Source organism: Plecotus auritus, assembly GCF_963455305.1.
Source record: "Plecotus auritus genome assembly, chromosome: X".
In the NCBI taxonomy this organism is placed as follows: Eukaryota; Metazoa; Chordata; class Mammalia; order Chiroptera; family Vespertilionidae; genus Plecotus; species Plecotus auritus.
Window position 1 is genome coordinate 99,221,188 of NC_137784.1, and position 14,690 is coordinate 99,235,877.

General features: G+C 39.0%; 1 protein-coding gene across 4 annotated transcripts in view; it reads right to left on the reverse strand.

Annotated features, from left to right (window-relative positions):
- Positions 1-14,690, reverse strand: part of LAMP2 (lysosomal associated membrane protein 2) — a 59,404-nt gene that overhangs the window by 43,292 nt on the left and 1,422 nt on the right. For all 4 annotated transcript variants that reach the window (XM_080653417.1, XM_080653414.1, XM_080653416.1 and 1 more), the window contains exons 2-3: positions 4,999-5,117; positions 3,141-3,354 (exon numbers count right to left, since the gene is read on the reverse strand). In XM_080653417.1, coding sequence (XP_080509543.1) covers positions 3,141-3,354; positions 4,999-5,117 — 333 coding nt within the window. The remainder of the gene's footprint in view (positions 1-3,140; positions 3,355-4,998; positions 5,118-14,690) is intronic.

The window sequence follows — 14,690 nt, forward strand, 5'->3', positions numbered from 1 at the left end:
TTATCCACCCAAAAGGCTTAGTTTCTTTTGGAGAAGCAGTAAGGGAGGAAGGTACTATTCAAGGTCCATAATATAGGCTGCTTTCTGTGTCTCTCCATCATATAGCTAGGCAGCCAGTTAATGCTGCCTTGGCGCCCCCTAATGGCCAAAGAAAAAAAATTACCAATACACTAGAACATGTTTCTCCAAAATTTTTACCCTTAAAGTAAGTGAACAGCTACATGAACTCGCTGTATTTAGACCTCAAAAAACAAATGAATATAAGCCTAACCAATGGACACAGACAACAGGGGTGAGGGCATGAGTGGGGGGATGGGGGGATAAGGACACATATGTAATACCTTAATCAACAAAGAAATTTTTAAAAACACACAAATGAATGAAAAAACAAGTTGTAGAAATGTTGAATTATACTATAAAACTATCATTTTAAAACTATGTATTGTTCATGAACATATATATTGACATATGTATTAGTCAAGAATGAAAAAATAGACAGGAAGGCTATACTCCAAATTCATGAGAGTGGTTACTTCTCAGGAGGCAGAGAGGAAAATGGCTCTAGAGAGTGGGTACAAAGGAAACCTCAAGTGTATTTGTAAGATTTTATTTCTTTAGCCCAGCCAGCGTGGCTCAGTGGATGAGCGTCAACCTATGAACCAGGCAGTCACAGTTCAATTTCTGGTCAGGGCACATGCCTGTGTTGTGGGCTCAATCCCCAGTGTGGGGTGTGCAGGAGGCAGCCAATCAATGATTCTCTCTCATCATTGATGTTTCTATCTCTCTTTCCCTCTCCCTTCCTCTCTGAAATCAATGGGAAAGTCAATGGGGGGGGGGGGAAGGAGATATATGTACTACTATATGTAATACTTTAAACAATAAAAAAGGGGAAAAAAAGAGAAAATATATATTTAAAAATAAAATTAAAAGATAAGATAAATGTGAAAACAATGGCATTTACTAATTCTAGGTAATGGCTACATGTGGGCTTATTATATTATTCTTGGTACTTTTCTGTATTTTAATGAAGAAAAAAATTTTTTTAAAGAAAACAGCAATTTCCAAGTCACTTCAATTATCAGAAGCCTAAAAAGAAAACACAAAATTATTTCAAAAACCATCAACAGTCCATTTAAGGAAGCCCTTTTAAATTCCAAATAGTTTCAAATATTACACAGATACTAGTAATAAAAAAAAACTTCATCTCCTTATTTAAAATAAAAGCTGGATGAAATAGGTGTTAACTTTTAGAGTCCAAAGTTTTCCCATCAAATCTGTCAGATTAAACCCCGCCTCCTTTTCTTGCCACCCATTTGGTCCATGCACTCATCACATCATACCTTAATTACTATAATAGCCTTTGAAGCTGGCTTCTCTGCATACAGTCTCCTCACTTCCAAATTAATCCTGCAGAACATTCTTTATAAACTAGTAGTCTCTGCTTTTGTTATATCACTCTCCTGGTAAAAACCTAAAATGGTTCCCCAGTGCCTACCCCATCAAGCTAAATGCCTTTCCTTGGCTTCCAAGGCTTCCTATAATTTAGACCCACTGCCACCTAGCCAACTTGATTTTCTTGCTGCTACACACACAGCCTCTATTTTAATCAGGCAGCTCTCCAATTACTGCTGCACACACTATGATTCCCCCTGCTGGAAATACTCTGCTCAAAATTCCCTGCTTACTCTAATTCTACATTAGCAGAGTTTCAGCTCAGGTCCTACTTTTCAATTCAATACACACTGACCTCTCCTTTCTCTGTGCTCTTTCTTAATCGGGACCCCTTATGAGAACACTTTAAATTTGGCCTCTTAACTGCAGGCATGCACAGATGGGCTCAGGGAGTATGTACAATATGCAAAAGTCACTCTATATTTTGAGAGAGGGGTTCTCTCACATTGTCAGAAAAGGTTTATGAGCCCTCCAGCCTCCCAAGCACAAACAACAACTTCACACAGATCTCAATGCCTTCTAATTTTCCCATATAACTTGAAAAAATAATTTCACTTTGTCTCTCCAACTAGTGTTTAAGCTCCTTGAAAGTGAGGGGCAAATCTTATACTAGCTCTGAAATACAATGTAGGGCACAAAACTAAATATATACAATATCTCATAACAAATTTGCTTTACTTATCCCCTCAAACTAAGAGATTAGTAAAAAAGAAAACTAGGATTTGATTTCCAAATCTCATATTTCCAAATGCGATAACTCCCATTTTATATGACCACATTCACTTCTGGGTCCTTAAAATATGATCTTTTGATATCCATATATCCAAATGAGTCATTTATCTCCAGGTCTAGGCAACTGAAGTCTCTGTATCTATTTCTGGGGTCAGAATGAAATAATACTGGTGAGAAATGCTAAGCTACTACAAACATCAAGTTAACTCAACCTCAACAGAGGGGGAAGAAAGGAGAGAATTATATCCCTAACACAATGGAAATCTCCATTATCCATGCCTTCAAAACATTTTAATACACATTTCAGTTCTAGTAGTTATAATGGTGACCTAATTGCCAATGCTTTCTCCAAGTTCATTTTGACCTGATATTGTCTCAAAATAGCAGCAAATGTTGACTCCAGTCATTTTACCTTTAATTAATCATCATGTACTTTTTGGCAAAATCCTATTGAAATGTTAAAAAGATTTGCAGATGAAGCATTTCTGCTGCTCTTAGATTACTGAACTTGTACACATTTAAAATAGTTATTAATAAAGGATTTGTTCATTGATTCAACATTTATTGCGTGCCCATTGAATGAAATAAATAGTAATAGTTAAGTGTGTAGCTCAATAGACTTTGGTTCAAAAAACAGCTCACCCACTTACTAGCCTGTGTGATGTTTGGGAAAGTAATTTAATATCATCAAGTCTCATTCCTTTTACCTGTAAAGTTGGGAAAATACCTACTTCTCAGTCTTATTGGGAAGGATTAAGGTATTATCTGGTACAAAGCATAGCAAATATCAATGCTGTGTTGAACATGGGTGTACATGGGTGTGGAAGGATACAAAAGCATAGTTTCCAGTCTAGATAGGAAGACATACATGCATGAGCATAATTTTTAAATTATTCACATTTTTATTATTAATGAACAGCAAGAGAACATAACACAAATCCAATTATTAAGGTTACCTTTCTCTTTAGCATCAGGAAATGTTGTGCTATCACTAGTGTTATAGGAAAATGAGATACTTTCAATTAAATAAGTAGAGACCTCCTTTGTAAAATTCGCAGTCCAGGAAAAACCATATCCAAATTGCACCTCAATTTTGGAACCATTCTGATCATCACCACAGATGCTTCCATTGTATGTTGCATTGCCAAGGTCTGAAATGGTTACAGTTTTCTAAAAGAAAAAGAAGTTTGATTTGTGGATGATTAGATAAAGAAGATGTAGTACATACATACAATGGAATACTACTCAACCATAAAAAGATGAAATATTGCCATTTGCAACAATATGGATAGGTTTTGAGAGTGTTATGCTAAGTTGAAAAAGGACAAAAACCATAAGCTTTCACTCATATATGAAATATAAAATAAAAAGCAATAAACTAACAAAACAAACAAAAACAAGCTCATAGATACAGACAACAGGGGAAAGAGAGGTGGGGAGAGCAAAATAGGTAAAGGGGGTCAAATATAAGGTAATGGAAAGTAGATTGAGTGTTGAACATACAATGCAATATACAGATGACGTATTATAATTTTGTACACCTGAAAATTACAAGTTATTAACCAATAAACCACAATAAATTTAATTTATACTAATAAAAGCCTAGGTGGTCCTCGCGCCCTCACATGATGCCCTCACGTCATCACAAGATGGCCACCACAAGATGGCCAGTAGGGGAGGGCAGTTGGGGGTGACCAGGCCAACAGGGGAAGGCAGTTGGGGGCCATTAGGCCGGTAGAGGAGGGCAGTTGGGGGGCGAGATCAGGCTGGCAGGGGAGGGCAATTAGGGGCGACCAGGCTGGCAGAGGAGGGCACTTGGGGGTGACCGGGCCTGCAGGGGAGGGTAGTTGCAGGCGATCGAGCTGGCAGGGGAGGGCAGTCGGGGGAGATCAGGCCGGCAGGGGAGGGCAGTTGGGGGCCATCGGGCCTGCAGGAGAGGGCAGTTAGATATCGATCAGGCCTGCAAGGGAGGGCAGTTGGGGCAATCAGACTGGCAGGCAGGCAAGCGGTTAGGAGCCAGCAGTCCCGGATTGTGAGAGGGATGTCCGACTGCCGAGGGGTCCCAGATTGGAGAGGGTGCAGGCCGGGCTGAGGGACACCCCCGCCCCGGTGCACGAATTTTTTGCACTGGGCCTCTAGTAGTAATATAAACAAACAAACAAACAAGATGAAGTTGAAATAAAAAAGAAGTTTGTAAGGAACAAACAGACAGTAGTGAGCATCAAGCATTTTCGCAGGATGTGCCACTTCAGTCTACATCACACATCCCCCATGGCTAGGTTGCCCTTTGCCTGATTTGCTGTGTAAACCAGTCTCAGATTTCTCAGCTACACACCAGTCTTCTGGACAAATGACTATGTCTGAAAGGAAAAGGAAAACTAGCCTGAACTTCTGTTCTTAAGTTGATTTTTTAAAAATCAGGTTGTAAGCAGGCAAGACCTTAACTAAAAGAAAATAAAAAGGCAAAGGGATTGAGAAGTACTGCCAAAAAGGGAGATTTTTAATAGCAAGCTATTTTAAAAGGGACAAGCTTTGATGTTAATACATGTTAAAAACATTACAGAAGTAGTTAGAACACCATAGAGTCTTCAGATCATTTGCCCTTAAGCAACTCCAAAAACACTTCAAAGAACCAATTAAAATATTCCTTCCAACACTGATCAGAATATATTCAAGGATACAAGTTTTTTTAAAAACCCACAGAATTTAAGTCAGTTAACATAAGAAATCTTATTTGTATAAATGCATGTAAAGGATAAAAAGAATAGAATTAAATTCCTGCTATAAAACTCAAAGAAAAAGAAAAATACTTACATTACTTTTGCTTGTAGTCTCATAGCTGATTGTGAAATTCATCCGCCATTTTGCATAAAGGCAAGTGGCATTTTTTGAATCCGTCAAATTAAGTTCTAATGCATAAGACGAGACAGCTCCTAAAAAGATTAAAAAAGAATAAGATTTTTAAATTGTACTACAAAAACATATATAAGAACAAGCTGTATCCACCACTGAAGTTCAACCAGCTCTAAAATGAAACAGTATTTTTAATAGATATGGTATCTTGGTCATTGTTTTTCTTTTTATCTTTAGTGGAATGCTATTGATAAAGTTAGCATTTCTTCTTCCCAAAAGAATGATTGCTGGACCTAGGATGTATAGGTAATGGCACAGGTTGGTGACATTAATCTGTGCCTTGCTGGCTCTGTTTTAACCAATTATAGTTTGCCTGTTCAGATATTTGCCCTTTAGGATAAACGAGGTAAGGGGGAGCTTGGAAAGGGTATTAAACTCCTGCTTCTCTCAAACCAACTCAGGGAACTCTCTCTGCAAAAATAATGATAGATCTGATATTCAATGGTCTTGTTGCCTTAAAGCCTGTCAGAAACTACATGAACTATGACACACGGATGTCTAGGCAAACTACTTTCTTCTGATGTGAAGAGGTGGGATAACTCTTTCGATGCATGTCAACCATGTGAGCAAAGGAGCAGAGTTGCAAAGGTCGTCTGATCCATAAGCAAAAGGTTATTTTTTATAAATGCAATATTGGTTCGTCACTTTTTGTTTCACTTACAAATTCTATTAATTAGAAAGGCTGATGGATCCTTTGACATGGACTCAAAATCACTTCCTGCATTGTCAACCTGCTACCTCTTTAGGTAGAGAAACCATGGGGGAAACAGACAAACCCTTGAGTCTTTTCTGCTAATTTGATTAAGATCTACACTAAGCTAAATATAGGGAGGATATTACCTATTACCCTGGAGAGACAGAGGACTCAAGGTACAATATGCCAGCAAACACACCAGCAGCTTCAATGATGGGTAACTATCTAAGGATTTTCTTCACTATTTCACACATCACCCAAGGGATGAGCTGTTTTCTGTTAAGATAGCTGCAAATCCTTTAATGATATCTGAGCAATCTAGCATAATCTACAAGTAGGAACATGTTACAGACTATAGAGAATAAAGTCCTAAGAGGAATACTAAGAAGGCGTGTCTCAGCAACAGCTTACAAGCTGTACACAAAAGCCTGTGGTCAGGCTCCAGAGTCCAGGCTGCCTTGCCAAGCCTGAATATTGTGCTAAAGCTTGTGGTTACTGACAGTGCCTAAATGTATTGGCTAAGGCTCGAAAAGACCTTGTGAGGCCTAAGTAGGTTTTACAGCCATTCTTTTCTAAGTACAATATGGAATGGAGCTGTCATCACTGATCCAAGGCTACCCGATAGTGGTGCTGAGAATTCCAGCTCGTAATTTTTCTAATCAACTGGAGGCCTGCTTTTTATATGCAGCCTCTCTCAGTCTTGTTTAAAGTCCCTAGCTTGAACATATTCTCCTTGTATTCAAAGCATTCAAAACTATTAGAAATAACCAAGAGAAGCCTCATATGGATTAATTATATACACTTCAAAGATATTAGAGTAATAGAAAGAAAATAGCATCAAATAATAATAGTATCAATATGGGCCGAGGTGAAGCTTTACGAAGCAGAAGGTACAATTTGTAGTCCAAATTTTCCACTACATTATATTTACCACTACATTAAATGTGAGATCTGAGAAGCACCCTGAGCTCTGGCACATTTGTTCTAGTCCCTTCACACCCTCTATTCCTGTGAGAGCTACTAGTATTCCTTCCGCAGAGCTTACTTCACTGTCTGGCCTCTATCTCCAACTGCACAGGGACTACTTTTACTATTACCCAAAGACCTATTACCTCAAACTCAACAATTCCAAAATGAAAATTCATTCTTCTGCTTCCTCCAAACTGGCCCCCTTCTCACCCTCTCTAGCTCTGAATGAAAGGCGGTACCACATCAGGCTCAAAAGTAGGAGAATTACCTTCTCCTTCATTTTCTTGGTTAAGTCCTATTGATTTTTTTCCCTTCAAATGCTCTCTTAAATCCAGTCTTTGTCCTTTATTTCTACTCGCAATCCACCATCCATTCCCTAAATTACTAGACACCTCCTAGCTGTTGCTCCTAGAAGTGTTGTCAGATTAATGGTCCTTGAATACCTCTTCCTCTCAGGACACATTCTTGTTCACAAACTTTTATTGGCTCTGAAATTCCCATATTAAATTTGAATTCCTCTGCCTGGCTTTCAAATTAATCCTTAATCTTTCCCACCCTACTCCTTCAACTTTTCTCTAGCCATTTTCCCAGAACACACCCTTTGATCTGGTTAAACTTGTTCCACTGGACCCAAATGCTATGTTGTATTCAATCTCTACCCCTAGACACTGTACCTAACATTTGAAATTTACTTTCTTCTACTGACCTAAATGTTCACCTCAGGAAAGATTTCACTTTGAAACACCCCCTCCACTGCCTCCTCCTCCTCCTCCTCTTCCCCCTTCCCCTCCTCCTCCTTCTTCCTCTTCTCCTTCTCCTTCTTTTTTTACAATTTCTAACAGACATCACTGCCTACTTTAAAAGCTAAAAATGTCAGATATTTGTTTTCCCAAGCCTCCCTTGCAGCAAGGATGGGATCCTGTGCTAGGCTCCACCTAACAAAGGCATGCACACCAGAATTTGTATAGGAGCCAGGAATGGAACTGTCTCCCTCAGGCGGAAGTAGCTACAGCAGAATTAAGCTCCCAGGGAACAAGGCAGGCAGAGCTGGTAGTGGCAGTGGCCAGTGGTGCAAGCTTCAGTTCAATGCTTGGCAGTGGAAATGCAGTTCAAGAACATGATTTGGGATACTGAGTCAGAGTTGGGGATATGTAGCCAGGACCTCCAGTAATTCTGCATTACCTAATATGCATATTTTATAAAGGAAAATTGTATTGATGTGCAACACACATATGGAAAAGTATGCAGCATAACATATGGAAGGGAAAAGTACGCATAGCCCAGCTGGTGTGTCTCAGTGGTTGAGCACTGACCCTTGAACCAGGAGGTCACTGTTCGATATGTCTGGGTTATGGGCTTAATCCCCAGTGTGGGGCATGTAGGAGGCAGCCTATCAATGATACTCTCTCATCATTGACCCCCCCCCCAGAATTTCTAACTCTTTCTCCCTCTCCCTTTCTCTATGAAATATATAGTATATACCCTATATAATAAAAGCCTAATATGCTAAATGTCCAGTCATCTGGTCAGCTGTTCAACCAATCAAAGCATGATATGCTAATGATATGCTAAGGCTGCTCAACCACTTGTTATGATGTGCACTGACAACCAGGGGGCAGACGCTTTCACCAGTAGGTTAGCTGGCTGCTGGGGTCCAGAAGATTGGGACTAAGCAAGATGGGCCAGACAAACCCTGGAGCCCTCCCGGATCCCTCCCCAGGTCTGATCGTGCACTGGAGGGGCTTCTCGGCCTGGACTGAGCCCTCTCACATTTGGCCCGATGGCGGAATGACCGGTCACTATGAGGCGCACTGACCACCAGGGGGCAGACACTCAACACAGGAGCTGCCCCCTGGTGGTCAGTGCGCTCCCACAGGGGGAGTGCTGCTCAGCCAGAAGCCAGGCTCACGGCTGATGAGCTTAGCGCTAAGGATGCTTATGGGGGAGCAGGCCTAAGCCATCAGTCGGACATCCCCGAGGGCTCCCAGACTGCAAGAGGGTGCAGGCTGGGCTGAGGGACCCCCCTGAGTGCACAAATTTCATGCACTGGGCCTCTAGTATATAAATAAAAGTATGCATAACATTAATTATACAGCTCAAAGATTTTTCACAAACTGAACCCACCTGTGTCAAGAAACAGAATATTCCAGTACTTTCACAGTTCTTCCAGTTCCTCCTTCCAGTTACCATTTCCCTCCCAAGGTTAACCATTATCCACTATCCTGACTTCTAACAGGAGAAATTAGTTTTGCCTGTTTTTTAACTTGATATAAATGGAATCATTCTATGCTCTTTCATGTCTGGCTTCTTTCACTCAATATGTTTGTGAGGTTCATTCCAGTTGTATGTAACTACAGTTTGTCCATTCTCACGTTGTATGTATAGTTTTCTATCATTGGGTGACTACTACTCATCTATACTACTGTTGATGGGCATTTGCATAATTTCCAGTTTGGTTCTATTACAAATGAACACATCAGTGAACCCATGTGTATGTGCATCTATTGGGTATGGGGGTCAAAGGGTATGCATATACCCAGATATCTTTTTAATAAACTCCTTTTCTGTTTAAAATCAATTGGATTTTATTTCTGTTGCTTACAATTAAAGAACCTGGACTGATATGCTATCCATTTTTCCAGCAGCCATTTTCTCCACAAAGATTTCCTTGACTATAAACGCCCTGGGGGAGCAGTCACAGTGCACATCCCCAAATTTCAATATATCTCATACTATCCTGAATTATTCAGTTATTTTATGTCTGCAAATCCTGTCTTCCTTATTGTCATAAGCTCCAAAAACAGTTTTCAACTATCACTTCCCAACAAACTTATGTGCTATGGTAAATTATAGCATGCAACAAGTAATTTGTTAACTAATAAAAAAATACCAAAGTCTATGACTGAATGATATATATGAATTCAAGATTTCTTTTGATAATGTCTCTGCAATTCCTTTGAATTCCAATATACTCCTTTAAACAAATGATCATATCTATGCTACAGCCCCTAGGAGTGTGTCTTTTATATGAATGTCATCCATCATGGGTGTCATGGTGGTGGGAAGTATGTCTATTACCTTTATTCTATCTTCTATCATTCCTAGTTGTGCTGAATATATATTAGATTCTTAATAAAAACTGATTGATTATATCAAGGTACAAATACACTGCAATAAGGACCTGAAATATAGCTTAATCTAATTATAGGAAGGCCAATCTTTTAGCTCTTCCAAATCATGAACCCAACCTGTCAGTTTTCTAGATGCTCCTTCAACCCCCATGTCAGTTTCCTCAACAAATTTTGACATAAATTCTGGGCTAGGAAAAATGCTTTTCTCATAAGGTATGTTTATAGTTGAAATATTTACACTTTGGTAAAAAATCTCCAGCATTTTCCATCCTGATTTCGGTGTTTGATTTTAGACCAACCAAACCATTTTTGTTTAAAGGCTTTATGTGATTAAAAAACCACAGTTGACTATATCAGAGCAGTGGTCGGCAAACTCATTAGTCAACAGAGCGGCAAACCGCAACTCGCGAGCCGCATGTGGCTTGCAAGCCGCAGTTTGCCGACCACTGTCCTAGAGTATGTAATTATAGAGCTGAGAGTTCATTCTCCAAAGAAAAGAAAAGGGCAGTCCTCAAAATCAACTTTCTCAAATTCAAATATCCTCTCTAATTTGTTTTTAAAGAGATCATGTATAGGTTCTTTTAGAAATCAGAAGTTATTTCTCAAAGCATAAGATACTGCAAAAAAATGGCTAGGTTTTTACAAGTCTATTTGACCCAATGTAGCTGAAAAATATGCATTTGTAAAGAAGATGGGGTGGGTGGGAACATAATACTGGTAGTAAAACAAACAATGATCTAAGAGGCAATATTATGAGGTGCTTAAGAGCCCCATCCCTGGAATTGAAGAACTAGAATTCAAATCAGGCCATCCAATTTACTAGCTGTGAGACTCTAGGTAAGTTAACCTTGCGAAGAATTGTAGTGTGCATATTTCTCTAATAGGTTCTTCAAAAGGATATAAACCCTCAGAGCTAAGAGAACTTTGTCAAGCAAGTTAGAGGTTCCAGCTTACAAGCTTCCCTTCTAGTAAACACAGCACCTAAAGGAACCCTTCCCAACTTTTAGGTTTATGTTTACTTTCATCATATTAAAGTTATGGATTCTTGTCCTCACACTCACCAATTCAAAATGACGTTGAGCAGAGTCTTAACAAAAGAACAGGACATAGGCATATACTACCTATTTACTCTTCCTTTTCTATTCACAGGTTTAAGGCAGATTCCTCATTTACAATTCCTCACTTATAATTTCTAATATAGGTACAATCATCACATTCAGTCGCTGATACTCTTGATTTCTGGTAAATCTCTTAAAAATAAAAGTAATAATATGATTGCAAGCTACAAAATAATTTAATGTTTTTAAGGTCACAGAGTGGGTAAGGAAATAAGATTCAACATTATCCAACTAGTGGAAAGTGCTTATTGCTGAGTGATATTTGGCAGACCTCCAGAACTCTCTTGCAACACATAGCAGGATACCAACAAGTACTTTTGGATAGAAGATCTCTGATCACTGTAATACAAAATTATGACCAGAATGCTTTTGTTACTACACGAGGAAAAGTAGCCTTCCTGCACCAATGGATCACTTAAGTCAGACATAGTACTGTGAAACAAACCTTGATCATAAATTCCACCCAAGGATACAGAGGAAGAAAGCTGCACTCATATGAAATATTTGAGTATCTACAATCCTATCAGATGTGATAACCAATGATAGCCTGTCCTTTCAAGTCACACTAATATAGCTAGAATAATTTTTAGCAGAACCTTGAAATCAAAATTATCAGTTTAACCAAATCTGGTTAGGCTACAGAAAAATCTCAATGCTTACGTTCTCTTTTAGATCACCCACAAAAGGAGAGAAGTTGGTTCTTTGTTAAAACCATATTCTCTTTCTCACCAGACTTCCTCGTTCTTCATGTTAACCTTCACTACTATGTAGGTATATCTGAAGGGGTACAGGTAAGATACTAGCATTATTATATGGGATTATACTTTAGTAAATAGGTTTATAATTATCTGTACTGCTTAGCACTGATCTTGATGTTCTCAATTCAAAGACACACAAAAACAACTTCTTTCAAAACATAGTTTAAGATTCAAGAGGAATAAGAAGACCAAGTTGGTCTAGTTCACCATCATATCCCCAGTGCCCATCAATGAGTACCCTCAACAAAAATTTACAGAGAGTTAAATATGTACCAAGCCCTGTGCTATGTAGGTATAGGGAAATAACTGTACATAAGATAGTCTCCACTCTCAGAAATGAACACCTCTGGTACTGTTAGGGAAAAAAAGAGTAGAAAATAGGCTAGCGTAATAAACTAAGAGTTTGGGAAAGTCAAGATTTACTCCTGTTCCTCCAGATGTTCACCTGGCTGATCTCCTTCCAACACTCAGGTCTCTGCTCAAATGTCAAACAACAATGAAAGGCCTTCTGACTCCATTAAACACCCCTATCATCTGCTCATTCCTTTTCCACATTACCTGCTGCATTTTCTTCACACTGCCTAGGACTATCTGAAATTCTATTATTTACATGTTGGACTGTCTTCCGCCACTAAAATGTAAGCTTCCCAAGAGCTGGGACCTCATCTGTCTTTCCCTTTGCACTATACCTTTCACCTAGTATAGCGGCTGGTACCAAATAGGCATTCAAGAAACACTTGTGGAAAGGAGGGGCTCCAACCAGTGAAACACACAGGGTATTTCTATGAGGTTTTTCCCTCCCAGAAAAGCTTCAACCCTATAAAAACCAGAAGTCACTAGTTATAAGAATCAAAACCCACAAAATTCTGAAATCTCTGATGTCACATGACGGGAATACAGTTAGGCAATGATGCTAGGAAAGGATTTTCATTTAGTACTCTCTTTATAATGTTGCTATATAGCTCTTCTCCAGAAAGTGCTCTAGTCAGTTACAATTCAAATAAATATCAGCATATTTAACTCTGTGGAAAAGGCCAATAGACAGACTCGAAGAATTCTTTTCTGCACTTCCTCTAAAGCAGCTGTTTTTAAAAAGTAAAGTTACTGGTGAAGCTGGGATAGTTATAAAGTCACAAGGTGGCACAGCTAAAACACTAATGCTAATGAGGCTATAAATTCAGAACAGATCATCCTTCACCACCCTCCTAGTACCCAGGAACGGCATAGGATCCATAACAGATACTTTACAAATATTTATTGAGTTTTCAAAAACTTATTCTTGGTAGCCATTTTGATATATAAAAGCAACATACAAAATGCACCAAGCAACTGAAGACCTGCTAAAATTTCAAGACAAAACCACATGGAAGGAGTTAGTGCAGCCTTGGGCAAACTACGGCCCGCGGGCCGGATCCGGCTATTCTATCCGGTTCTCTTGCTCTCCCCTCCGCTCCTTTACTTTGAATTTATATTAGTTCTCACAAACACTCCATCCATGCTTTTGTTCAGGCCCTCCGGTCCAGTTTAAGAACCCATTGTGGCCCTCGAGTCAAAAAGTTTGCCCACCCCTGAGTTAGTGTCACACTTAACCAACAGCTGTCAGGAAAAAGCAGCTATATAGAAGACATGGTTTCTATTTCATCCTGGTACTTTTTATTATTTTTTTACATTTTTTTTAAAATTTTATTTCATTGTTTAAAGTACCTTTTAAAAATCTGTTTAAAGTACCTTTTAAGAAAACTTTTACTCCTCCAAATCCTGTTTTGAACTTGCAAGTGGAGGTAATCAATCTAGGAAATCTTCCCAGAGGGTGAATCTAGTTAGTCCCAATCAATAAATGGCAAACTAGCAGATGAGCTGATAGGTTCTTTTATGTTTCTTCTGCATGTTTATTTTCTGCAATGAGCAAGCATTGCTTTTGTAAAATCAAAACAAAAGAGCATTCATTAAAAAAAATTAATGACATGAAAACCAATAAGTAAGACTATTTATTAGTTTCACTTTCTCTAAACAATAACAGTGTTGTATTTGTGCAGATTCAATTGGCAGCGAATTACTGGTTAACAGATGCTGTGGTTAGATGCGTTCTAGTCACTGATAAGGTGCTTTTCTGGTAAATAATCCTTTCTTAGGATCGCTCAGTTCTCAGTAGCATGAAAGCTTCAAACTGTGCTTGAGCAAAGCCTCAACGGCCCCCTTTCAGAAAGGCTACAGAAGAGTTTCCTGCACTTTGTGGACAGCTGGACTAGATCAGAGATTCAGAAATGTTTCAGTGTCAAGACCCCCTTTACTCTCTTATTCACCGAGGATCTCAAAGAGCTTTTATGTGAGTTATATCTATAGGCATTTGCCATAGAATTTAAAACTGAGAAGTAAAACATATCAGAGCCATCAGGGTGATGTCATCACTCATTATGTGGCTTCTGGAAAACTCCACTGAACACTGATGAGAGGAGGAGAGTGAAAAAGACAAATAATATCTTAGTATTTTTCTGTAAATAGTTTTGATCTGACAGACTCCCTGCAAAGATGCTTGAGAATCACTACATCAGATAATCAAGAATCCTTTCAATGCTATGGATGTGGAGCAAGATTTCTCAGCTTTGGTACTACTGACATTTTGAGGTAGATAATTCTTTGTTTAGGGTTTGGGGGAGCTGTCTTGTGCATTGTAGGTTATTTAGAAGCATACCTGGCCTCTAACCACTAGATGCTAAAAGCAATTCCCAGCTGTGACAACCAAAAATGTCTCCAGATATTGCCAATATCCCCTGATTGAGAATCCACTGTTTTAGGGGGCTGATTTTATTCTCCTGAAGTGTGAATTATAAGATGTGTACTCCTCACTGTCTTCTCAGGCCCCTAATATATCGATTTCCTCTCCGCTCCCATCTGATCTGTCCCTTCAGTTTTTTGTTTCTTT